We start from the raw sequence: 27,796 nt of genomic DNA on the forward strand, positions 1-27,796 counted from the left end.
GTGTTAAAGTGGTTGTAAAATAATGAACAAAGCATATCCCTTTATAGTGTGTACTTGCCTCAATCCAAAGCATTGCAGTCTCATTCCTCTGCTATCTGAATGAGTCATTTCTGACAGGCTGTTCTGACTCCAAGGGGTTGAGGGGGACAGAGGAGAAGAGCTCCAATGCGTAGCCTGTGATTGACAGCCTTAGCTATTCATGGTTCCCTTTGAGATAATGTAGAGGGGGTTATGTCCCTTTCCTCCACTCAGGTCTGACTCCAAGGGGGTGAGAGGGACAGAGGAGAAGAGCTCCAATGCGTAGCCTGTGATTGACAGACTTAGCTATTCATGGTTCCCTTTGAGATAATGTACAGGGGGTTATGTCCCTTTCCTTCACTCAGGTCTCAGGCTACCCCAAGCTGTGCAAAATGTGTTGTCAGATCCCCATCCCCTGCTTCTGGAAGCTCAGAAAAACTGTGTAAATTCTTGATTTATACAGGTGTAGAGAAGAGATTGCTGCAGATAAACAGATACAACTTATGTGGGAGGATTTGTTTCATCTCTGCATATCATCTGAGGCTAGGCACTGTATATTGGCTGTAAAGACCGTAACAATGCATTGGTTGAGGGCATAATGTTTCTGGAATCTCAGCTTCGTGGCTGTTTACCTTTAAACCTTTTGCTGCCGTTGACACAAGATATACGTCGGCATCAGAACCGACTTGTAAACAGATTCCCCACAGCATTAAGAGCCAGGAGTTTGTTTACACTTTCAGAGCCAGCTGTCAGCTTTCTTGGGGAAGTGATTTTGGTGGCTGTAAAAGCAATCACTTCCAAATCTATTAATTTGCCATACCCCTCATAACTCACTCCCGCCATGTGTCCCAGGCTTACCAGTGCCACCTGGGTGCCAGTGACCTCCATGGTGCGTCTCAGCATTAAGAGAGCAGGAAAAGATCACTGAAACCCCAAAAAAATGTTGGGGTGGGTTAGGTTTGAAGAAATCTTCAGGCCTAAAATATACATTTTAACGTGCTAATAAAATGTACTGCATGATTTTTCACTGAGCCAGGACAAGCATGCAGCAGGTGAAGTGGCCATTTGTTTAACAACACGTAGGGGTTGATTTACTAAAAGGAAAAAGGCTGTGCACTTTGCAAGTGCAGTTGCTCCAGAGCTTAGTAAATGAGCAGAAGCTCTGCTGACTTCCATCATCCAATCATGTGCAAGCAATATTCATTTTTGTCCTTGCATGTGATTGGGTTTTCTTTCCAAAGTGAAGCCTTACCATATTTACTAAGCTCTGGAGCAACTACACTTGTAGAGTATAACTGCACTTTGCAAGGTGCACAGTCTAATTGCCTTTAGTAAATCAACCCCATAGTGTCAACAGTGGAGCATAAGCCTACCATACACAACTTGAATGTTGGTACCACCCAGCTCGACAAAACTTGTCAGTAACAACTGCTGGAGATGCTGAATTTTCAGAAATTCAAGCTGTGTATGGGCAACTTAACTCTTGGATATAATCTACCTCAGCATCCACAAATCTATTTGTTTGCTATAATAACACACTACTGCACTTTCGGTAATATTATCTATACCAATGATTTCTAAACTGCAGCCTGGGGGCCAGTTGCAACCCTTTACTTGCCTTTTTCCAGCCCTTGGGGTACTATTACTTCTACTGATACCAACAATGTGGGCATAATTCTTGCCACTAACACCAACAATAGAACACTATTCCTCCCACTAATAGCAGTCATGGGCACCCTTCCACCTGCTGACACCAGTGATGGGGAACAATTCCTCCCACTGACACCAAGAATGGGGCACTATTTCTCCCACTGACGCAAACAATGGGACACTTTTCCTCCTGTTAACACCACCGATAGAGGCATAATTCCTGCCACTGACACCAACAATGGGGAACTTTTTCCTCCCACTGACACCAATGATGAGGCACTATTCCTCCCACTGGTACCAATAATGGGGCTCTATTCCTTCCACTGGTACTAATAATGGGGCTCTATTCCTTCCACTGGTACCAATAATGGGGCTCTATTCCTCCCACTGGTACCAATAATGGGGCTCTATTCCTACCACTGGTACCAATAATGGGGCTCTATTCCTTCCACTGATACAGATGAAAGGTATCCTTCCGCCCACTGACATCAGTGATGGAACACTATTTCTCCTACTGACCCTAACACTGGAGTATTATTTCTCCAACTGACACCAACGACGGAGCACTATTCCTCCCACTGACACCAATGATGGGGCAGTACTCCTCCTACTGATACAAACAATGGGGCACTATTCCTTCCACTGGTACCAATGATGTTGCACTATTACTCCCACTTATACCAATGATGGGCACCCTTTCACCAACTGACACCAATAATGAGGTACTATTTCTCCCATTGACACCAACAATGGGGCACTATTCCTCCCACTGACACCAATGATGGGACACTAATCCTGTCATCAAAGATGTGGCATTGTTTACTCCCACTGGCACCAGGATGCTTTCTGCTCCCACTGGCCACAGTTTGCCCCCCCCCCCCCCATGTCTGAAGGACAGTAAACAGGCCCCTTGTTTAGAAAGAGAGACCCCCTGCTCTAAACAACTGATCAGACTCCTTTTATGCAATGCCATAACAATGATCATAATAAAAATAGAAGGGTGGACATTATCATCCTGATTAATGATACACTGTCTAAATATAAACTAATCTACACTAGTAGAACCTGCCTGTTCAATTCTGACAGTCTGTGGGTTGTGCCCAAATAGCAAGTAATTGTGCTGCAAGTTTGAAAATCACTTGCTAAGCTATTGTTAGACTTGCCAGGCTTCCCTACTTTGTTGCACAATTGCAGCAAGTCCGCATTGCATGACTCCAGATCAACTTTCTTTGCAAACATTCTGCAAGTCTGCTGCAAGTTTTGGTTCAGTTATCTTGTGCAATAGTCATCCCATCACAGGGGTCACGGTGGCTGAATTTTCTTGCTGTAGACTTACAGAGCTCTTGCTGTAGACTCACCACTGCAACTTTGCTCTTGCTAGAGACTTGCCACGCAAATTTGCTACAAATTGGAAAAGTGTCAGAAAATGTGCAGCAAGTTAACTGATTTACAATTCAACACTGCCACAAATTTGTGGAAAGTTATCCTTTCTATCTGGGTGGTTAGTAGCTGCTCAAAACCAGGTTTACCCACTTGCCGACCCACTGCAGTACATATTCTGCGACAGGGCGACGCCTGCAGGCATGGCGATGTACCTGTACGTTGCTGCCTCTTTCTGTGTTTTGGCTGTGTGCCTACTCTCCTGTGGTTTGACACAGCAGGAGTTTGTCAGTAGATCCCAGCCAACGACTCATGGCTGGGACATGCTGATCAGCTGTGTCGAATCACAGCCCAGAGCCCTGTGTTGACAAACAACACAGGGCTCTATACAGGGAATGATCGTTTTGTTTCTTTTCCCTTCAAAGCAGGAAATAAAGACACTAGTCCATCCAGTCTGCGTGTGTGTTCATGTCAATAATCGTATCCCTGTATATTGTGTTCACTAAGATCCAAGAGGTTTTTAAAACTATCAACACTTCCTGCTAACATCACAAATTGTGGAAGAGAGTTATACATACTTATCGCCCTGACAGTGAAGAACCCCCTACGCAGCTTAAGGTTAAACCACTTCTCCTCCAATCTCATTGTGTGGCCCTGTGTCTTCACTTCCTGAGATTGAATAGTATCCTAACTAGGCTGGGATCACCACTTAGATATTTATATATTGCTATCATGTCTCCTCTCAAGTGTCTCTTCTCCAGGAAGAATACGTTTAGTGCTTATAGTCGTTCCTCGTAATTGAGGTCCTTCAGTCCCCTTATTAGTTTTGTTGCCCTTCTCTGCACTCTCTCGAGTTCCAACACATCCTACCTGAGGATTGGTGACCAGAACTGGATGGAATACTCCAGATAGAGGGAGAAGACTATTATTTGAGTGTAAATGCATGCAGTCACTAAATACAATGGAAGCATGTTGTGTTGATATATAATCTTTATTGTTTGCTTTACATGGCAATGTCTAAAACTTTTTTATAAATAAAATACTTTAAAAAAAAATTGTAATCTCATGAATGTTTACGTATCTCATTGACAAGAGAATTAAACCTCTCCTACATACGCCTAGCCTAAAGCAGACTTAAAAACAACATGTCATATTATAAAACATTAAAGCTCACATAATATGGCAGAGAATCAACTTATGAGCCAATTGCTGAAATATGCATACTGTACTCATCCAAAGCAGTTTCTTCGGATCCCTAGATCTTGATTCTACATGCTTTGGCAGTGGGACCTGCATTCTTTCAACATGGTGGCTCCTGTTATAAGACAATGAGAGTATGCAGAAAAATAGGGGTTCAGTGTTTGGGGCGGGGGGAGGGTGTTAAAGGTTCACTTTAAAAATAAATAGTTGTGTGAGGTAGGTAAATGGTGAAAGCCTCTCATAGAGGTTATATTTAGTTTGACGGTTAGGGTTGGGGTGGGAAATTAAACATTATGGAACAGGTGAAGGATTAACAGTTGAGTGTATTAAGGGCTCATTTTATAGGGTAGGGGTTATGCATTTAGGTAAGGAATAGAATGGCATCCTCTTCTTTGGGGTTGATTTATGTAGTTAATCATACTTTTGTATTAGGCTTTCTATTTCAGAAAATCATGGTTGTGCATCAATTCTGGTGACACTTCAGTTTGATGCACAGCCCTCTGCTGGAGCATTTTCCACTCTGGATACTCATGCATGCTAGCACACTGTTTTTGAGTTTTCTAAATATAGAAATTCTAAAGTTCTCCTGGCTGCATCAACCAGCAAGAGGCACCTGAAAGAGATGTGAATCACATCATATCCTTGAAATGTGTTGGCTTGCTTCTGAAGATTTCAAAATAAAGGATTTATTTTGAGACATGCCCCGTAAGTGCCGGTTTACACCAACGCGGCACGACTTCGGGGGCGACCTGTGAAGTCGCGTGCAGCGCGACTTCGGCGCGACTTGCACGGACTTCACAGAATGAATGTCTATGCAAGTCGCTTCAGGTCGCCCTGAAGTAGTACAGGAACCTTTTTCTATGTCAGAGCGACTTGTGTCGCTCCTATTAGAATGGTTCCTGTACCACACAATGGGACCGCGACGGACCGCGACTTGTCAGGCTGACAAGTCGTATTAGTGTGAATGGGCTCTAAATATTTTTGGCTCTCATCACACTTGGTACATATGACACACACCTGAGGTCTCTTCCCAACTCCATCCTTTCCCAACAGTCAAAAAACCTCTTATAGTTGTCAGAGAGGAAAGAAGATCTTCCAATCAGGATAGTTATCTCAGTGACAACTGCCAAAGGTAGATTTTGCCTTTACATTTTTCAGGGCTTTCTTGCTGTCCAATTTACCATTTGAGTTTGGATTTTGTATGGATAAGTTGGGTTAAATATCCATTTTTTTTTAAAACTCCACAGACTAAAAAATTATTTAGAGTTATTTTGCGCTACTGCAGGAAATTTTTTGGGTGATTGTTAAAAGATCAGCATCACAAGATTCATGTCACAGGGATATAAAGTAATATATCAATAAACTCAGGTGTTGAGCAAGTTATCGATTGCTATTCCGAATTTGGAGCAAAAGGGAAGAGGAATGATTGTTGATACTTTCTGCTGCATGAAAGAATAGCGTGGCTTTATGCAATCCTGGCAGACTAATTGCTTATGTTTTTTCAGATTCATTTAGGAGCACTTGTACGGAAGCTAGTATAATGCAAAGAAAATAAATGATTACTTGAGGTTTTATTTTGTACAAAGCAACAATAAACAGGCAGTGTAGCCTTAGCGTTCTGAGATTAATACCATAGGTATATAAAAAAAATCACATAACAATCTTATTAATCAATTTTGATACAGATATGATAATCAATAACATAAGATCAAAGTTGCACAGCTGTAAGACTAAAATCACTAATACAGCCCCAACCTGAACTGCAGTAAATTGTCCAAAATCTTGGAAATTAAAAATTGGTTACTAATCTCCCTTTCAATTCTATAGAGGAGATTAATAAACACCAAGCACTCATTCACACCACAATGTGCGTTAACACACATCATAGCAAGCGTTATAATGTGAGTTATGGGTGATGCAATGCACTGTATGTGTGTGTGTTGCTCTACGTTGCCATTTATTGTCAATTGCACCCCAAAGCACATATTTAGTGAACTGCAGCGCACCACAATGCACAGAAACAATTGCTCTGTGTGTTGTAGTGTGCTACATTTTAAAAAGCAGAGCAGGACTGATTTTTTGTGTATTAACGTGTGTTTTAAGCTCTTTTAAAATAAATGGACTGCCTAACACAATGCACCGCAATGCACGAGAACACGTGTTCAAGTACAGTGAATTGTAGTGCGTATGGGCCTATTTGCCTTGCACTGCAAAACATTGTGGTATTGTGCAATAGTAAGAGATCACTGAATCTTTCGAACCTCAAAAAAATCCCCCAAAAATGGAGGGTCGTCTTATACGCCGAGTATAATATCTCCAAGGTAACCTAAGTATAAGTATTACTGGTATATGAAAATTAGGGGGGTCATCTTATACGCCCAGTCGTCTTATACGCCGGAAAATACGGTATTTTGGTATTGAACAATTGAAAGAGATAACTCAATCTCACAGTTGTGAGAGATCACACAATCTCACAATTGCAATTCTTTATGTAGAAAGCCTAATCAAATCTAAGGTGATATAAATATTGGAGGTGGCATTGCTGGGCGCTGGTTGAAAATGTAACATGCTGCATTTAAACACAGCTCAGCTCATTACAGCACACTAAATATTTTGGCTCCTGCCATGAAAAAAAATGCACACCTACACAATGCATTAAAAAATGAATTTCAAAACACATTAACTCAAATGCATTTAGTGCATATCAACACACGTTAAATGGAGTGAAAGTGATGTCAATCCAGCGGCAATGTTCTGTGTCTGAATATTTTATTTGATTATTATATGACTATATTATTATTTTCAAAAATAAATGGATGGAAGTTAAAAGAAATCTGTCACTAAGGAAATTTGAGGGCTGACCTTCAGAAAGTGCTAGTTACCAGATCATGGTGATCTTGTGGGTTCAATCATTTCTGGGTCACTTAAATTTCATGATTAAGTTTCCTTCAAACTTTGGTTATGGACTGGGGTTAATTTACTGAGTAAGCGGTGTTCACTTTGAAAAAACAAGATGTCCACTTTGACTACCCAAATATGTTAAGGGAAATAAAAAAATATGAATTAACCTTGCATATGTTAGAATCAAGTGACTACAGCTTCACTTTTTCCACTAAGGTACATTAAAATTACATTATTAAATACATTTTGACTTTTAAAAATGAAAATTCTCTGTTCTCTAGTAAATCAACTCTATTGATTCAACATAATACCTGATTCAACTACGTGGACATTTAGGGCATTTGCAAAACACACCTGTGCTCTGCTCATGCAGGGCAATGCAATAGGTTTTATTTGCTACAGCCTTTGTTGCAGCACATAGTCCTCTTTCCTTCACTGACCCGCCATTCTGTTCAGCTGTCAGAGGGAAAAAAAAGGCTACTGTAAGCTCTGATTCACTCTATTCCCAGCTTACACTGGGCTAAGGACTCTTTTTATAAACGCAAAAAAGAACAAAAAAAGGGCGCACCGACCTAGCGCATTATCCTCAATAAAAGGCTTTATTTAAATAACATAAAAAATGGCTACTCACAGACGTAGATAAAGGTATAGCATATCAAGCTGAATTGCTCAAAAGTCCGTGTTTAGTCCATATGAGCGTCCATGATGAGATGACTGACGCGTTTCGAGGACCAGCCTCTTCCTCAGAGTCACTGTGTCATGACTGTCTCTTTGGTTTAAATAATGATGTAGTGAGGTGGCGACCCAGTCACTGCCCCCAGGTGGGAGTGCCTCCTCCCCCGGGGGTGTGGCTAGAGCACCACCCACCTTCTCTTGTGACATTATTGGTAATTTGCAGTGGCAAACATCAATCATAAAAATAAAAATAAAATGCAAGTGCTAAAATGGTAATATTATATACGTGAAATAAAAACATATGCATAAGAACAGTGCAACAAAGTCTAAATGAAGAAACACCATGAGCTAATGTTAGAAACAAATAAAAATGCTTTCTCGGTGCACTTAAAATCATTGCGGACATTCCCTGGACTGACAGTAGAGAGCAGCCTATACAAGTGTTATTATTAGGTAGTTACCCCACAATTTTTATATATTACCATTACCATCTATTGTACCTGGTCCAGGCTGTAGACTCATCTATTCATAGTGTGAAGCCCCCCCCCCCCCCCTAATAGGATGGAGCCATCAAAAGGGAGAATATGGAGAGGGCAGACCATCATGGGGAAAATATGGAGAGGGCAGAATACCACAACTATGAATAGATGAGTCTACAGCCTGGACCAGGTACAATAGATGGTAATGGTAATATATAAAAATTGTGGGGTAACTACCTAATAATAACACTTGTATAGGCTGCTCTCTACTGTCAGTCCAGGGAATGTCCGCAATGATTTTAAGTGCACCGAGAAAGCATTTTTATTTGTTTCTAACATTAGCTCATGGTGTTTCTTCATTTAGACTTTGTTGCACTGTTCTTATGCATATGTTTTTATTTCACGTATATAATATTACCATTTTAGCACTTGCATTTTATTTTTATTTTTATGATTGATGTTTGCCACTGCAAATTACCAATAATGTCACAAGAGAAGGTGGGTGGTGCTCTAGCCACACCCCCCGGGGGAGGAGGCACTCCCACCTGGGGGCAGTGACTGGGTCGCCACCTCACTACATCATTATTTAAACCAAAGAGACAGTCATGACACAGTGACTCTGAGGAAGAGGCTGGTCCTCGAAACGCGTCAGTCATCTCATCATGGACGCTCATATGGACTAAACACGGACTTTTGAGCAATTCAGCTTGATATGCTATACCTTTATCTACGTCTGTGAGTAGCCATTTTTTATGTTATTTAAATAAATCCTTTTATTGAGGATAATGCGCTAGGTCGTGCGCCCTTTTTTTGTTCTTTTTTGCCTTTAGTATCGGTGGACTACCCCAGTCCGTAAGGGCAGCAAGACCTTAGCCATCTGAGAAGCCAGTTGTCAGTCCCGTGAAGTGTGTGGTCAAGGGGTCTGGATACCAAGCGCAGGAGAAGGGTGGCTACACCTTATTGTTTTTTGGCTCTTTTTATAAACCCATGTGACAGTCATGCTGTGGAGGGGTACAATAAAAACAAACTTGTTACTTTTGCCCTGCATTAACAAAGCACTAGTCTGCTCTAAAATGTCCTGCTCTGCTCTTCTATTTTTGTTCAATAGTCCTTAGCCCACTTTTTAACCAAATGAATTGTTAATGATAATCATGTCACATTTAGGAGTAAAATGATAGAATTTATGCAGCAGTCACTTTGGAAGGGTACTTGTGTTACAATCATTATGCATACATTCATTCTCATTTCTATGTACACAACAGAATGAAATCAGTATACAGTGACTAAACACACACATTAACTGTAAAGTTATAGAGAAACACAACATTTTTTTGTTTACATGTCCTCAGAAAGTGGTCTTCTTCCACGAAAAGATGAAGAGTTGAAATGTTCATAATGTGTTCTATAGGTGCCACGGGTTAAATAATCAAAATTTCCATATATACCTACATTGTAGTCCAGTGTTTGTTTCCAACAAATGTCCCGACTAAATAAATAAAAAAAAAAAAGATTATTATGATACCGACAACAAAACAACATATCTGCACAAATGTTGCAGAGTAAACACCCACATTTTACAATATTGCTAATAAAATAAGCCACAGAGACATCAGAATAAATAAGTCCCTCTAAATTAAGGTGCAGAATGAACCTGTTGCTGTATATGTTATAATGTAGACAATTATACTGAAGCATTGCTTATGGAGTTCTGTTTTGTGGGCTTAAATCAACTCATTAAAATCAAAATAATGCAATTTTGGAGTACCATTATCAGTTCTGTTCTTAGTGTCTAGTTACAGAATGTGTAATTTTTTACTGAATTTGTAAAACTGAGCCCTTCTGGTAAATATCAGTTTATTCAGTTCAGAGAAAAATCATTCTCTAAATCAGAATTCTCTGCGTATGAGCCTTTTATTGTTGTGACTGCCTGCTGTCACCAACCCCCGGTCCTTGCAATTGGTGTATATTAAATGGTATGCATACTCTGAAAATCATATTTAGTTAAATTTGAAATGGGTTGGCACAGCTAGCAGGGGACTCTTGGCCATTTTTAGGGTTTTTGGTATGCCTGAATTAAAAGAATTTGATGACAGGAGCTCAGCAGAAATAAAGGGCAGGATCAAGGAAGATAGACAGAAATATACAGTATTGCCATATGGAGCAAGTTTACTCTCATCAAATTGCAAGGACTCGTTTCAACAGAGCTGTTGAAAGCACAAATGGGCAGGAACAAATATAGTGGCAATACACAGTAGATAAAAAAGAACGAGTGAAATCTTAAGTAATACACATAAAAAAAGAAAATCAGGGGCAAGGCCATTAGGCCAATACAGGCAAGAAAATGATCAGAAGCTAAAGTCAATACACGTCAGATTAGAATAAAGGCAGAAGGACCTTGTCCAAGCCCAAAAGCAGTCAGGGGCTGAAGTACCAGTTGGTAGTGTTCTATAAATAGTCACAAACATATAACAATTAAGCTAAAGACGTAAACTGAAAGGGAAAACACATCAGATTTGAAACATTAAAGAAAAGAAACACCAAACTCTTGACATGACTATTATAGCATGGTATAGAATTGAAGTCTGGTACAAATTTGAAACTTTTTGGAAAGCTCTGAACTCGATATCTGTTACTCTGGGAATGCATTTTTTTCTTAGCCCAGTTATGTTGCCTTTCCAAGTGATGGACTTTTAGATACAAATCACCAGGAACCTGCAAATAACTTGCACTTTTTTGATAAAAGTACAATAAGTTCTCAGAACCCAGGATATGCTGTTAAGCAGAGAGTGACAAGACTACTATGGTTTAGCCCTCCCACTTCAACCCTCCAAATCCCAAGTTGGGCCCACCACTATGATAGGGGGCTTCAAATACCAATAGTTTAGCACAGTTGCACCAATGTGCCTGTTTTGAAATGTAATCGTCTCTTTAATTTTCATGTTTAGAGGTTTGCTTTAAAATGGAATGTCCAGGGAGAACACCACAAGGGTCCTAAATCTCATCCATGCAGCCCGGTCCTCAAAGCTCCCCTTTCTATTGCTCTGGACCGACACAGAGAAGGCCTTCGATAGGGTGGCCTGGCCTTTCATATCGACCACCCTGCCTAGGCACCATATGCTCTATTCAAACCACTTGGCATCGGTAAGGGTGAAAGAGATGCGGTCCGATTTCTTTAAGATTGCCAACAGCACAAGACAGGGCTACCCTCTCTCTTCGTTAGTCTTTATCATTACTGTGGAACTCTTCCTCTGCTCAGTCTGAAGTAACCCTGATATTGCCAGCTATATCAAATCCTCAGGCCATCACAAAATCATGGCCTTTGCTGACGACTTAATATTCTTTGTAACAAACCTGAACACAACTCTGCCCAAAATTCTGAGGGCGTTCCGTATAAATTAGGTGTTTAAAATAAATCTTGTTAAATCGGCAGCACTCAACATAAGGGTTTCACCTTGAGACCTGCAACCTCTTCATGACCATTTTTCTCTTCACTGGACAGACCAAGAAATCATGTACTTGGGCACCAAGAATACTAAGGATGTCGCAGATTTCTACAAGGCGAATTTCGTACCCCTGCTTTAAAATACCAATTGGGACCTGAAACAGTGGCATACACTGATGGTGACATGGTTCTGACATTGCAACTCTCTGAAAATGACTATACTTCCACAGATCCTTTGCCTGTGCCCATAACTTTCTTCCAACTTATTCGCTCCACATTTCCAGAATCTCTATGGTCCCAAAAGCCGCCCAGGTAAAATTGTCAGCTCTTAACTCGCCCCAGGGCTAGAGGGGCTATCAGTCTCCTGGATATTGCCAGGTACCACCGGGCCATTCATCTCATGGGAATCGTGGACTGGCAGTTCAAAGAAGTGGGTGGCCATGGAGGGCGAAGATACCTCCATCCCTCTCCGGGACCTGCCCTGGCTTACTTCCCAGCCTCTATTTGAGATACGGACCCACCCAACCATTGGAAATGATATCTGAGTAGCTCAATCTGTGTTTCACTCTACCAACTTCTTCCCTTCGATCTCACCTATGACGTCTATTATTGGAAACTCAGACTTTACCCCAGGCTTTAACAATAGGAACCTCAGACGCCTTATACATCAGGGAAATTCCGGCTGATAGATTTTTGGTGACACAGATGATTTCCCCCTCAGGCTGACCTATCTATATGCTCTGACCCACCTCTAGACAGTTGGAGCACTATTCAGCTTAGACACTATCTACAGACTCTTGGGAAATCTGATCATTCCCTGCATACTCCTATGTCCTTTGAAGCAATCTGTAAGAAAGGGGAACCCTCTAGACATACTCTTTCACTCCTTTATGGCTTACTGACCGCATCCTCTAACGACTCCTCTCCACCATTTATACACCACTGGGAATCTGAACTAGGCATGACTTTTACGACCCAACAGATGGACAAAATCCTCCAACTGGTCCACAAATCTTCTATAGTAAATAAGTATCTGCACAACATCATAATATGGTGATCTGTCATGTTTTTGTCATTCAGCCTGCTGGATGGAAAAAAACTGTGCACTGGGCTTTACTTTTTTGCAGCAAATAGGACTGTTAGAATAAAAAGACGTCCATTGTTATTACTCATAATGCAGTCTGACTGCATTACAGTAATAGGTGATGACGTTTCAACTGGGTGTTAAGCTAGTCATAGATAGCAATTGCCTCCCCATCAACTATGGTCGAGAAGACTGCTCAGAATTCAATGCTTCTGGGAGTCTCCCACTGCATGACATGACTCTATTCATCAGCCCCACAACACTGTCGACTTCTGTAGAGATTAAAAAAATTACAATAAGTTTATATTGACTGGTTTACGCAAACGTTATAGCGCCTACAAACTATGGGATAGATTTATGGATTTTTTTTTTTTTTATTGTTTTTACTAGTAATGGCAGCGATCAGCAATTTTTAGCTGGACTGCGACATTGCGGTGGACTAATCTGACACTAAGTGACACTATTTTGGGACCAGTGACACTAATACAGTGATCAGTGCTAAAAAAAAAAGCATTGTCACTCTATAAATGACACTGGCAGTGAAGGGGTTAACATCAAGGGCGATCAAAATGTTAAGTGCGCTCCTAGGGAGTGCTTTCTTACTGTGTGGGGAATGCTGTGACTGGAGGAAAACAGAGATCCGTGTTTCTGCTTAGCAGAAACACAAGATCTTCATTTTCCTCCCTCATAGAATGGTGGTTTGCCTTGTTTACATAGGAAGACTGCCGTTCTGACCCTCCTCTGAACCATCGCAGCCACCAGACCCACTGATTGGCTCCCGCTTTGTCCAATGACAGCACGAGCGGGGCTCTGGCAGCACGTGCACACCCCAGAGTCAAAGACCTGAGTAACGTACAAGCACGTGATTTTGCGCTTAAGGGCCGCCCTGCCGCAGTATATGTACATGGAGCGGTCCTTAAGCAGATACTGTAGCTGCTGACTTTTAATATTAGGACACTTGCCTGTCCTGGAATCCAGCGATGTCGGCACCCCAGTCGATGTTTCCATCGGCTCTCGGGTGCTGCCGCCATCAGTGTCTGTAAGGCAAACCTTGTGGCTTCACTGCCGGTTGCCTATTGGGCATGCGCAAAGCGCGCTGCACTTTCTGAATGGCACAGTGGCGGGGAAAGGAGGAGAAGGGTCAAACTTCAGAGTGATTTGCAGCGCTATCTCCCGGAAGTGGGGACAGGTACCTGTCAAAAACAGGGGGGGGGAGCTAGTCAGATAAGCGGAGCTTCCACTTTTGGGTGGAACTCCACTTTAATTTCCATGGGCCGGCTAGGGGACAGGGACATGTTAAACCATTTCTACAATCAACATAAGCCATTGACAATGTACATGCTCCTGTGCTAGTACAAGGATCACCATGGATCGTTAATGATATTCTCATGTCTCAAATAATAAGATATATTTAAAGGATGATTAAGCATTAACATGTTTTCTTACCTTCCAATAGCTAATGCAGCAATTAAGCCTATAGCCAAAATAGCTAGTAAAACAGAAAGTATGGAAGTTAGCGCAATCATTCCTCCACTTCGACCATTAGGTTCAACATTTTCCCGAAAATTTTTCTCTGGAAAAAAAAAAAAAAAGAATTTAGTATTTTTATGAGGAAAATATATAAGTAAAGTCATTTGGGCAGATTCTTGAAACCTGGAAAAAATAGTCTCATATCTGGAGTTGTTTTTAATACAGAACTGTTAATTGCTCAGGTTTCATTTTTCAAATAAAACAAGGCGTTTGACTGGTGAAAAATCAATCCAGCTTCTCTCAAGATCTGAATCAAATCCACCATATAATTAATGAGAATTTAGCAGTATTGATGAGGTCTATATAGTCAAATTAATTTTCTTTTTTAAGCTTTTTTCCCTCTGTTTTCACCTGGTAATCTGGCCAGTAACAAACCTCCTTTTTGGGAGTGCCCCCACTCTGGATGAAGGAGCACAGGGGCATATTTGGACAGCAGCATTGTCAGTCTGGGGGGAGTGTTAGCTGTACTAGAAGATTTAGATACACTAACAAGGTGAAGCCAAATGCCAGCGCAAACTGCAAATACACAGTTACAGCAAGGGAAAAAGGTTTTACATAAATATAAGGTGATCATTGTAGGCACCCCTGTCAATTGTAAATGTGTTTTCTCAATATTCTAAGGCTCCATGCACATTGGCCTAAAAATCGCTGCTTCTACATGAGTTTTGTGTTCTGCCTGTAGAAGCAGCTCAATGTTATCCTATGTGTTCATGCACCTTAGGACATTTAGAGGCATTATTTGAGCTCAGCGTTTAGAGGCAGGAGAAAAACATCCTTCTGGTTTCCATTTGTAATTGAAGCTTTCTGGCAGAAAAAATGTTAAACTCTCCTAAAGTTGTTCAAAAAGGCGCTATATATATGAGCATTTCTGCCAAGGGAACTTATGTTTTTTTAACTGCTACATCTGTAGGAGAACAGACTTTCTAGCCAGATCAATAAATGCAGATAAAGGAAAGAAAGCCTAAAAATGAGAACGAATATTGCCATCACGTACAGTGCATCTGGAAAGTATTCACAGCGCTTCACTTTTTTTTTTGTTATGTTATAGCCTTTTTTAAAATTAGTTAAATTCCTTATTTTCCTGAAAATTGTACAAACAATACCCCATAATGACAATGTGAAAGATGTTTGTTTGAAATCTTTGCAAATTTATTAAAAATAAAAAATACATAATCCCATGTACATAAGTATTCACAGCCTTTGTTCAATACTTTGTTGAAGCACCTTTGGCACCAATTACAGCCTCAAGTCTTATTGAGTATGATGCTACAAGCTTGGCACATATATTTTTGGGCAGTTTCTCCCATTCTTCTTTGCAGGACCTTTAAAGCTCCATCAGGTTGGATGGGGAGCGTCGGTGCACAGACATTTTCAGATCTCTCCAGAGATGTTCAGTCAGGTTCAAGTCTGGGCTCTGGCTGGGCCACTGAAAGACATTCACAGAGTTGTCCCATAGCCACTCCTTTGTTATCTTGGCTGTGTACTTAGGGTCTTTGTCCTGTTGGAAAATTAACCTTGACCCCTGTCTAAGGTCCAAAGTGCTCTGGAGCAGGTGTCATCAAGGATGTCTTTGTACATTGCTGCATTCATCTTTCCCTCGATCCTGACTAGTCTCCCAGTTCCTGCCACTGAAAAACATCCCAACAGCATGATGCTGCCACCACCATGCTTCACTGTAGGGATGGTATACGCCAGGTGATGAGCAGTGCCTGGTTTCCTCCAGACATAATGCTTGCTAATCAGGCCAAAGAGTTCAATGTTTGTTTCATCAGACCAGAGAATTTTGTTTCTCATGGTCTGAGAGTCCTTCATGTGCTCAAACTCCAAGCAGGCTGTTGTGTGCCTTTAACTGAGGAGTGGCTTCCGTCTGTCCATTCTACCATACAGGCCTGATTGGTGGAGTGCAGCAGAGATGGTCGTTCTTCTGGAAGGTTCTCCTCTCTCCACAGAGGAATGCTGGAGCTCTGTCAGAGTGACCATTGGCCTCTTGGTCCCCTCCCTCACTAATGCCCTTCTCCCCTGATTGCTCAGTTTGGCCGGTCGGCCCACTCTAGGAAGAGTCCTGGTGGTTCCAAACTTCTTCCATTTACAGAAGATGGAGGTCACTGTGCTCATTTGGACTTTCAATGCTGCAGATATTTTTCTGTACCCTTCCCCAGATCTGTGCATTGATACAATCCTGTCTCAGAGGTCTACAGACAATTCCTTGGACCTTATGGCTTGGTTTATGCTCTGACATGCACTGTTAACTGTGGGACCTTATATAGACAAGTGTGTGCCTTTCCAAATCATGTCCAAACAACTGAATTTACCAAGGTGGACATCAATCAAGTTGTAGACACATCTCAAGAATGGTCAGTGGAAACAGAATGCACCTGAGCTCAATTTTGAGTGTCATGGCAAAGGCTGTAAATACTTATGTACATGTGATTATGTCATTTTTTTATTTTTAATAAATTTACAAGGACTTCAAACAAACTTTTTCACGTTGTCATTATGTAGTGTTGTTTGTAGAATTTTGAGGAAAGAAGAAAATAATAATTTGAATCCATTTTGGAATAAGGCTGTAAAATAAAATATGTGGAAAAAGTGAAGCGATGTGAATACTTTCCGAATGCACTGTATAAGAATTGGTAAGCTGCAATATAATGTTTATTTTTGAGTTTAATACTGCTTGAAAGACATGGGCCCCAGTCACATCAAATGTAACATTTAAAAGAGCATACAAAGAGCAATAATGCCAACAGAGTAAGCTTGTATACGTGTAATGTAAATACAGAACAAGTGTCTTTGATTTTTCACTATTTATGCCCACTGAAAAGCTCACAAAAATGAGCTAATGCTTTACAAAATGTACTTCAAAGCATGCAAAATGTATGATGCATAAGTGTTTACAACTAGTGTCAACCATTCTAACGTGGATGTGTATATTGGCAATATGTTCCAAAAAAGGTTTAAAACATTCTTAGAAGGTTGCTGGATATGTTCTTGCGATCCCTGTGATAATGCAAAGGAAAGCAAATACTGTAATTATGCTAATCAGAAAAATGGCAGGTCACTTTGCTGCAAGCATTGGTTGCCAATACATTCATATCACTTCTGTCTCTGTTACCCCATGCTCAGTTGCTCTCCATGTTTGGCATTGTGCTGAAAATCAGAGCCACTAGAAGCTGATCTGGTGACTGCAGCACAAGAGCTCCGGGCCTCAGCAAAATGGCAGCCTCTGGCAAAAGAAACAGGAGCAATGCTGGGGGCAATTTATAGAACTCACTAATTTTGGTAACATTATTATTATTGTGGAATATATGTTCCCTGCCAAAGGATAATCCTTTTATCAAGTTATGGGTAAAGTTCCGCTCGAAAGTGGAAGTAAACTCCCTAAAATACTCACCTTCATCTTCCAGTGGTACGACGGTTATATCTCTTCCTGGCCGCTGTTGTTTTCTTTCCAGGCTACTTCCATGTCAGTTTTTCATCTTTTTGATTGGCGGTGGGGGAAGCATCCCCTTACACATATGCACGGGAGTCAGTCATTGGCTGGAGTGTTCTGGGAATGCATGCTGAGCTGCGCATGTACTGCTCAGTGTACATTTAACAGAAGACTGTGAGCAAGTAAGGGTGTGTTATTGGATCCTTTCGATCCAGTGCGGTCCCTGCTTCTTCCCCCAGGTGCGTAACACTCCGCCTTGTCCTATCTGTAGACCCGGTTCCCCCATCTGAACAAAATGGCTCCCACTCCCTCAATGTTCCCGAAAAATATGGCCCTACATTAAATGTATATTTGGTATTCGAGGTTTCCCATCTCAGACCGTCACCTGGCGTAATGCTCAATATAAAGAATTACAAAAGCTGCGGGATTTAAAGATTGGGAGGTTAAGGGAATCCACTTTATGCACCAATTATACACAGGTCCAACATTAAGCACTTGCCAACCACCCGCCGCCTTTTTAATGTTTAGACGGTGGCAATTGCCGCTGCTTTCCTGCGATCATCTAGGAAATCGAGAGAAGACCCTCCTGCTTATGTAAACAAAGCAGGTGGATCTTGTCTCAGACAGGCAGGGACAGATCAGCAGCGATCTGTCTGTGCCTGTCAAAGAACCCCCCACAGTCAATAAGCATACAGGCATACATTTAACCCCTTTGATCACCCCCAGTATTAACCTCTTTCCTGCCAGTGTTATTTATATAGTAACAGTGCATATTATTTAGCACTGATTACTGTATTAGTGTCACTGGTCCCCAAAAAGTGTAAAAAATGTCAGTTAGGGGTCTGATCTGTCCGCCGCAATGTCGAAGTTACGCTAAAAATCGCAGATCACCGCCATTACTAATAAAAAAAATAAATAAAAAGTCCAAAAAATCTATCCCGTAGTTTGTAAACGCTATAACTTTTGCATAAAACCAAATAAATTACGCTTTTTGGGATTTTTTTTTACCAAAAATATGTAGCAGAATACAAATTGGATTAAACTGATAAAAATTTAAATTTTTTAAAATCTTTTATTGGTTTTATAGCAAAAAGTAAAAAATATGGCTTTTTTTTTCAAAATTGTCAATCTTTTTTTGTTTATAGCTCAAAATCTAAAAACCGCAGAGGTGATCAAATACCACCAAAAGAAAGCTCTATTTGCGGGAAAAAAAGGACATCAATTGTATTTGAGTACAGCGTCGCTTAACCGCGCAATTTTCTGTTAAAGTAACGCAGTGCCGAATAACAAAAAATGGCCTGGTCATTAAGGGGGCAAATCCTTCCGGGCCAGAAGTGGTTAAAGTCCTTCACAGATCTACAGGCGGAGTTTGCACTCCATCGCAACCAATTTTATCAGTACCTGCAGCTAAGACATGTCTTAAATCCACAATCCACAGTGGCCACCTTGCGTCTTGAGGAACATCCTATGATACAGGATGTCTTCCTGACTGGGGATAGGAGGGGGATGATCTCTAGAAGTTACTATACCTTACTAGGCGCTCTTCAAAACTCATCTACGTTACCATGCAGGGAGAAATGGGAGAAGGACTTGGCTGTCATAGACGATGATACATTAATACTATGTCTATCATCCACCCCCGTGGTCTCTGTGTCGGCCTAACGGAAGCTTTCTCATTTATATCTCTTACACAGAGTGTACAGGACGCCGATCCAATTGCATAAATGGGTGGCTAGATCCACCCCCCCTTTGTCCTAAATGTGAGCATGATCATGGTGATCTATTACACAAGTCCTGGAGATGCCCGAAGCTATTTAGGTACTGGGGGGAATTGCTGGATACCATTTCCCTGGTTTATGGGGTTGTGCTCCCAAGGGATCCCATTGTCTGTCTGTTGGGAGCACTGGAGGAGGAGGCCCTGACTCCTAATGCACATACAGCGGTTCTACGGCTGTTGTATGTAGCCCAAAATTGATTGCCAGACAGTGGATTACTCCGTGAGTACCCACTAGGGAACAATGGGTGGAGCAAGTTAATAAAATGCTCATACAAGAAAAACTGACATACCAACATAGGAATGCCCCCAAGAAATGTTATTCTATGTAGCAACCTTGGCTGGAAGTTCCAGGATTAGCACTGTTTAGACTGGTGGGTGACAGATTGCTTCAGAGATAGTAGGGTGTAGGGCTGTTTATTGTGCAGGCTGCTGTCAAGGGATTACTCCATTGTATATTGCTAATCGCAAGAGGGGTTCTATTGTTTTCACTTTTTCTTTTCTTTTTTCTTACTTTTCCTTGAGAAACAAAGAAATATTTTACATGCCCAGAGTTCTGGGAATTGTCTGCTACTAACATTGTGTTGGAAGAAAAGAAAAAGGAGGCGCAAACACCTAGTGCGTTACCCGTGGTCACCATATAAGATATTTTAATAAAATGCCAAATGCATACTCACAGACAAGAAGAATGATAAAAATCGCATAACAAGAATCCACCACACATGGAATGGAACATGTCCTTGTAGATAGGACCGCTAACGCGTTTCGGGAGTCAAGCTCCCTTCATCAGAGCTGGTCATATCAATAGCAGGCTCAAATAAATACTAGCATCAATTGAACCGGTTCCTCCCGCCTCCTATGGGTGGTGGGCGGGACCATCCGGTACACAGACCAACCCTCTGTCCTCATCCACCTCAATATTAAAACAAAATGTTTCAAAAAATCCACTGGCCTATGGTCAATGGCAGGACCAAAACCAAAACGGAGAAAAACACAATACTATATCTGCATATAAAAACACTGAGTGGGATCATTACATCATGGGAGTCAGGTTGATGGGCAGTGTGTAACGTGTACTTACCCAGCCCTGTTCTCCCCTATGGTACTCTAAGCCCGCTCTGTATTCCAAAACCTTGGGGGCCATAATCCCCCCGTGCCCCCTGCCACGGATTCCAGGTCATGGTGCATCCTATGTAGAAACAGGCTCCAAACCGGCTGGCACTCTTTCTATTGTTCTTACTTCCGGGTCCTGGAACCCATGCCACTCGCTCTGCGCTCCGGAAGTAACAACGATAGAAAGATTGTTGGTCTGTGTACCCATAGGAGGTGGGAGGAACCGGTTCAATTGATGCTAGTATTTATTTGGGCCTGCTATTGATATGACCAGCTCCGATGAATGGAGCTTGACTCCCGAAATGCGTTAGCGGTCCTATTTACAAGGACATGTTCCATTCCATGTGTGGTGGATTCTTGTTATGCGATTTTTATCATTCTTCTTGTCTGTGAGTATGCATTTGGCATTTTATTAAAATATTTTATATGGTGACCACGGGTAATGCACTAGGTGTTTGCGCCTCCTTTTTCTTTTCTTTCATGTACCCATGTTGGAGTTCCCTGCCTGAGGAGAGCAGCACGCCGGTCATCCCCTTTGGAGTGAGCACTTGGCTTAATTGTTTGTTTTAACATTGTGTTTGGTACGCAGGATTACGCTCATAAGACATACGTATGGCATTCTTTACTCGTTTAGTTTGAAAGTCCTAATGAGGGTACATGCAATTCCTTGTATATGCCTATCATGTAATGTTTGATGTATATATTGTTCTTAATGTATGCCTTTTGAATTGAACCAATAAAACTTTTTTCTGATTGAAAAAAAAAAGGTGTGTTATTGCAGAAGAGATATAGCATTTTTGACAAGTTAAATTCAGTTCCATTTTAAAGAAATTAAAAATGTAAGATGTTTGACATTCTACTTAATATGTTAAATGTTTTTTCTTACGGTTTTGAATCACAATTGTTTCGGACCATTTTGTTTCCATAAATATTCCAGTACTTGATAGTAAAATAAATTTCACACTAAAAAAAAAAAAAAGTACAATAATCAAGTGGAAAATGGGTTTGCATTTTCGTTAAGATATAGCTGGTTATAACGTCATTTTAAACAATATGAACACTTTTATACATTCCTTGAGCTTTTCTGCTTTTAAATAGAGAAATCTGCTAAAATCTACCCAGCCATAGCCCTCTTATGTCCAAATAACCTTGATGGGTATTACAAAGTACTAGAAAAATTGTTCACATTCTGATTCAGATTTCTGGCATCCCCTGCAACAAAAATGTCATTTTTGCTGAGATACTCCCAATAGGAACACGTCTAAAGGGAGGCAGGCCCAGCAGATTTCCTCATTAGTGCTCTGCAGCTGCCACAGCTGACTGACAATTATGAAACCACTCCCATTAGACCCACTTAGCACAGAGGCACAGAGGAACAAACAATGATTTCTTCAGAATAACAAAAGGTAGGAATCTGCAAAAAAGTTTGTTACAATCCTTGCAATGTACAGAGATCACCCAGAGGGGGATGTTTTTTTTCTCAACAAAAGTGGAGTTATGCTTTAATCAATGGAGAATTAGGTTCTGCAGCACTAGGTGGAGTGTTTTCCTGCCCTTGCTCTTGTAGAGACATGGGCTTTCACCTCAGTTAAGCCTCGTACACACGCAACGATTATCGGCCGACCGATCTTCCGACCTTTGTCCAGAGTTGTGTTTTGTTGGTTGGAATGTGCCTAGACTGCACACGAATTTTCTCGGCCAACAAAAATCTACTTCAGAAGTGATGCCATGTGCTGGTTTACTTTCCGTGTGTTTTTTCTTCTCTGAGCATGCCCAGTCTTGCTCATCAGATTTTTGTCTGCTGAAATCTGTACTGACTGACGGAAAATCGGCCGTTATGTTGACGGCCAACAAAAATTTTATAGCCTGCACACCAGATTTTTTTCGGCCAAAAAGTCGGAGTCGGTTGTCAGAAGCATCATACTAACAAGCCGAAAATTCACGGCCAACTATCAACGCGTGTGTACGGGGCTTTAGTCCGTGCTGCCGCCTACTGTGAGTTGGTCATCTCTGGCCATCTAAACGTCTCCTTCTTTCAGCAGCTGGTTCATGAATAACAGAGTCTTTGTCTGATACTGTAAATTAAATTGTCTCTGTTAAGCAGTATAACAAGTTAGATCCCAATTACAAAGGGAGCATCTGCATCTGTTTTCTTTAGTTCATGATCCTCTAACAAACTCAGAGGCTGCTTTCAATGCCCCTTCTCATGGCCGGATACTGACAGCCTAGATCATTGTCCCCTGGTTAAGTCCCTACATTCCTTGAAGTCTTGTTTAGCTCCATTAGGTACGGCCTGGGTTTATAACATTATGGGCTGCATTGCAACTATATTTGCTGATTTTGAAGACAAAGGGTGTATGTGTACTTTAATTCCTTTTACACCACAATTGTCCAATTTACATGCAGCTGTGGCAATCTCTGCATCTTCTGCAGCTGAAATTCTATCTGATGAAGAATCACAGAAATCCCTACAGAATAATGTTGTTTTGAGGAGTCACAGACAGTTGCTATTGCTCTCAGGCTTAAAGTGGAACTTTAGTCAGAAAATTTGGTCCTGCTAGATCACTTTAGGCTGGCAAATTTTGCGGGTATTATTGATTGACCGATATCGTTTTACCGCCGATACCGATATTTTGGTCATCAGATATTGGTATCGGCCAATATTGGCCGATATTTTCGGACATTAAAATTTTTATTTAATGTCTATAGATACTGTGGTGGAGGGATCTGGGGGTCTAAAAGACCCCAAACCCCTCCTCTGCACTTAAAATCATGTCATGACATCACTTCCGGGTACTCGGCGGCGCCAAATTCAAAGAAATGGAGACCCAGTCAGACGGCGTTGGTGCAGATGGCGACCCGGTCAGACGGCGGCGGTGAAGGTAGGATGCCCGGGTCTCCCAGTGGGACAGGAAACCTGGGCGAGCCGTGGACAGCGGCGAGAGGGGGGGGGGCGTCCCCTCCCGCTCCGTAAATTGACAGCCGAGCGGCTTCTCAACCGCATCGATTGTCATTACAAGACAGCCGACCGTCGGCTATGGACACCGGTACTGGGGTGATGCTTCTAGCTGCAGGCATCACCCCAGTACAAGCACTTTCCCGAAATATCGGTAAATCAAAAGGCTGATCCTGATATATGTGAATATCGGCCCTCGATATATTGGCTTTGCCGATAATCAGTCGATCACTAGTGGGTATAGCTATGTAAAACATTAAAAATAAGTGCCTATACTGTTTAAAATCCAGTAATACACTGTCTCACCCTGCTCTGCACATGCTCAGTTGCTCTCCATTTTTTAGGCATTTTTAGGCACTGCTGAATTTGTAGAGGCCAATCTGCTGACAACCTTAAAGCAGAATTAAACCCCCCAATCCTTTAGATGCCAGGACGCTGCTTCTGTTTAACCACTTGCCAACCAGCTGCCGCACTTCTACTGCAGCAGGTCGGTCATTTCGTGTAATAGCCATTGGGGGCACTGGCCAACCGCGATCGCTCCCCATAGTGACAGAATGGCAGTCTGCCTATATAAATAAGGCAGACAGCCATTCTGTCAGAGGCTAACACAGTGATCCAGTGTTCCTCCTATTAAGGAGCACAGATCTCTATGTTCATCTAGTGAGTACAACCCCCATACAGTTAGAAAGCATCCCCCAGGGACACACCTAACCCTTTGATAGCCCCTGGTGTTAACCACTTCCCTGCCAGTGCCATTAGTACAGTAACAGTGTATATTTTTCGCACTGATCACTGTAATAATGTCACTGGTCCACTCAAAATAGTCAAAAGTGTCAGTTAGGTGTCCGATCTGTCCGCTGCAATGCTGCAGTCCCACTAAAAATCGCTGATCGCTGCCATTACTAGTAAACAAAAAAAGAATTGACATAAATTTATCCCCTAGTTTGTAGACGTGATAACTTTTGTGCAAAACTAATCCATATACACTTAAAGGTATTTGTTTTTAACCAAAAATATGTGGCAGAATACATGTTGGCCTAAATTGATGAAAAAAATTGATTTTTACATTTTTTTAATGGCTGTGTTAAATAGCAGAAAGTAAAAAATATTGTTTTTTTTTTTTCTTAAATTTCGCTCTTTTTTTTTGTTTATAGCGAAAAAAATAAAAACTGCAGAGGTGATCAAAAAGAAAGCTCTATTTGTGGGAAAAAAAAGGACATACATTTTTTTTGGGTACTGTGCAATTGTCAGTTAAAATAATGCCGTGCCATATTGCAAAAAAAGGCCTGGTCATTAAGGGGGTAAAACCTTCCGGTCCAGAAGTGGTTAAACCGTAACTGCCATGGTGCTGCACATGTGATCATTTTTTAATGCACCAGCCATTTCATGGTTTGACAGTTTGGTTGAGGACACAAGCAAATGTGACAGTTAGCAATCCCAGCATTCCAGGAATGTAACTGTTTTTTGAAACCGTTAAATCAATGGGTTTATTCCACTTTATGATTTACTGCTGTTTGGGGGCTCTGGGCTTCAGCAAAATGGCAGCCTCCAGCAAGAAGCAAGTTGTTATGGGTAAAGTTCCATTTTAATGAAAAAAATCTTGGTTCTTATTGATGAGGTGCATATCACCTTAAAAAAGAGCAGCCTGTACCTTCTACTAGCACTGTTATTTTTTTGGGACCTTTAACCACTTGCCGACTGCCTAACGCCGATCTACGTCGGCAGTCAGCCCCTCACAGGCAAAGTGACGTAGGGCTACGTCACTAGCTTGTGAGGGTCTAAGGAGCGAGCGCGCGCCCCCGGAGGCGCGCTCCCGCTCCCGCGTGGTCACGGACCCCCCCGCGCGTGTGACCGGCGGACCCGATGTCCGCCGGTCACTCGGCGATCGGCGGGGGAGAGGGAGAATGTCAGGCAGCCTGTGTAAACAAGCTGCCTGTCATTCTCCTTGCTGTTAGGATACTGATCACTCGGATCTAGTATGTAGATCCGTTGATCAGTGTCCATACAGCTCAAGCCCCAGCCAATCACAGTAGAAAGCACGCCCCTAGGGATACACACAGCCCCTCCCTCCCAAATAAAGTTAACCCCTTCACTACCAGTGTATTTTTACAGTAACAGTGCATATATATAGCACTGTTTACTGTAGAAATGTCACTGGTAACCCCAAAAGTGTCAAAAATGTCAGTCAAGGGTCCGATCTGTCCGCCCCAATGTCGCAGTACCGCAAAAAAAATCGCAGATCGCCGCCATTACACGTTAAAAAAAAAAACAACAAAAATGACAGAAATCTTTCCCTTTGTTAGTAAACGCGATAACTTTTGCGCAAACCAATCAAAATACGCTTTTTGCGATTTTTTTTACCAAACATAGGTAGCATAAAACAAATTGGCCGAAAAAGTAAAAACATTTTGATTTTTAAATTTTTTTTGGGGGGAATTTCATATAAAAAAATGTGAAAAATATTGCTATTTTTGCAAAATTGACGCTCTTTTTTTGTTTATAGCGCGTGATCAAAAAATCGCACAGGTGATCAAATACCACCAAAAGAAAGCTCTGTTTGTGGGAAAAAAAGGACGCCAAATTCGTTTAGGTACAGCGTCGCACAACCGCGCAATTGTCCGTTAAAGTCACGCAGTGCCGAATCGCAAAATACCCCCTGGTCGGAATGGGGGTAAAATCTTCCGGGGCTTAAGTGGTTAAGTATCACCCTACTCGAAGTATTCTGCATAGAGATTGGAAAACTCCTGAAAATCTATTCGCACCTCCTGAATGTTTTGTTAAAAGACAAGTTTTTCCAAAGATTTCTTGGTCATACTTTTCTTCTGGGTCAGAGGAGTGCACTTACTTTTGCTCTCCTATGACCCAGGGTCAGCAACAAGCAGGCTTTCGCCCGCAAGCAGCTAACATCACAGAATAAATAAAAAATGTGAAAAATATATTCCAACAAGCTGCGCAAAAACACTTAAAAGGAAAACAGATATAAAGTGTAATTGTGTACAAAATATATCACATAAAGTCCATTAATCAGATGTGCTAAAATAGTGACAGGTGTGAAGAAAAGAGCTTCGTGCTGAATGCTGGACACCACTTAGATCCACCACCTGCATGATCCCTCTCCCATCAGCTGGTAACTCACCCCAACAAGATGCCCTCCATTTGCATGGTCAGGACTACAAGCGCAATGTCAAAACACTGTTAAGTTTTAGGGGTCCTTCTTAAATGATTTCTCCTCTCGCATGTACATATAGGGAAAAACAAAGGGGAATCCACTAGTGCAATACAGTTTTAAAACTTCCAATTTTATTTTTAGAAAATAGTAGTTGCACTCACATAAAACCGACATCAACAGCGCAAGTAAAATATGGGGTTTGGGGTGTTCCCCATGTCCTCACCAACTCCACGCTAGTGTGCTGGACATGGAGAAACCGCCACCGCTCACCCGGTCACTTCTCCGGTCTGCTGCGTAGCCACGCCCTAACGTTTCGTCATTCTGACTTTGTCAAAGGGGGGTCAATCATCACAGAATCGTTCCAGGTTCTGGAAAAATTCAACCATATTGTTAAGATCCATCTAGCTGCCTAATTAACAGCTGTCTCTGGCTCTCAGTGTGCGGCTGAGAACTGAAGCCAGCTACTCCCTCTCTAGCCTAGCACTACAGTGAGCACTGGAAGGGTTTGCTGCGCATGACTGTTGATGGTGAATGTCTCTTCGGAGCCTTGGATGCCTTCGCAAAAGATATTATGGGTGGTATGAGTACTCATTTGTCTCACCTGAAAAAGCTTAGGACAAGAGCTGAGAGGGCTCTCCTCCGAGGCTAAGAGAATTTATTTTCAATACTTCAAGGTTTCCAAGCCAGGTACCCAGCTCAACCCTAAACTCTGGGCTTCTAAATCTCTCAAGCCTGTAGACAAGTCTGCTGTGGCATTAAGGGATGCTTGCACATTCCAAAGTGGGAGGGAGGTGGACTTCAATTAGCTTGTACAAACATCTGGTCAAGAAATATCGCAGATGCTTGGGTAAGAAATATGATTTCAGGGGGCTACAAGCTTGAGTTCTGCTCTGGTACCTCGTCCCTGTTTTCCAACCTGCCAGTGTCACTACACATACTAGCAGACCTCCATGCAGCTTTTGTAGAACTTTTAGATGAAGAGTAATCATCTTCAT

General features: G+C 41.7%; 1 protein-coding gene across 1 annotated transcript in view; it reads right to left on the bottom strand.

The window, feature by feature from the left end:
• Window positions 1-9,506: 9,506 nt before the first annotated feature.
• Window positions 9,507-27,796, bottom strand: part of LOC309545203 (uroplakin-3b-like) — a 37,388-nt gene continuing 19,098 nt past the window's right edge. The window contains exons 4-6 of the mRNA XM_082244341.1: window positions 21,563-21,639; window positions 14,276-14,402; window positions 9,507-9,789 (exon numbers count right to left, since the gene is read on the bottom strand). Of these exons, the coding sequence (XP_082100467.1) occupies window positions 9,639-9,789; window positions 14,276-14,402; window positions 21,563-21,639 (355 nt within the window). The 3' untranslated portion in view covers window positions 9,507-9,638. The remainder of the gene's footprint in view (window positions 9,790-14,275; window positions 14,403-21,562; window positions 21,640-27,796) is intronic.

Source organism: Pelophylax lessonae, assembly GCF_965119305.1.
Source record: "Pelophylax lessonae genome assembly, chromosome: 2".
In the NCBI taxonomy this organism is placed as follows: Eukaryota; Metazoa; Chordata; class Amphibia; order Anura; family Ranidae; genus Pelophylax; species Pelophylax lessonae.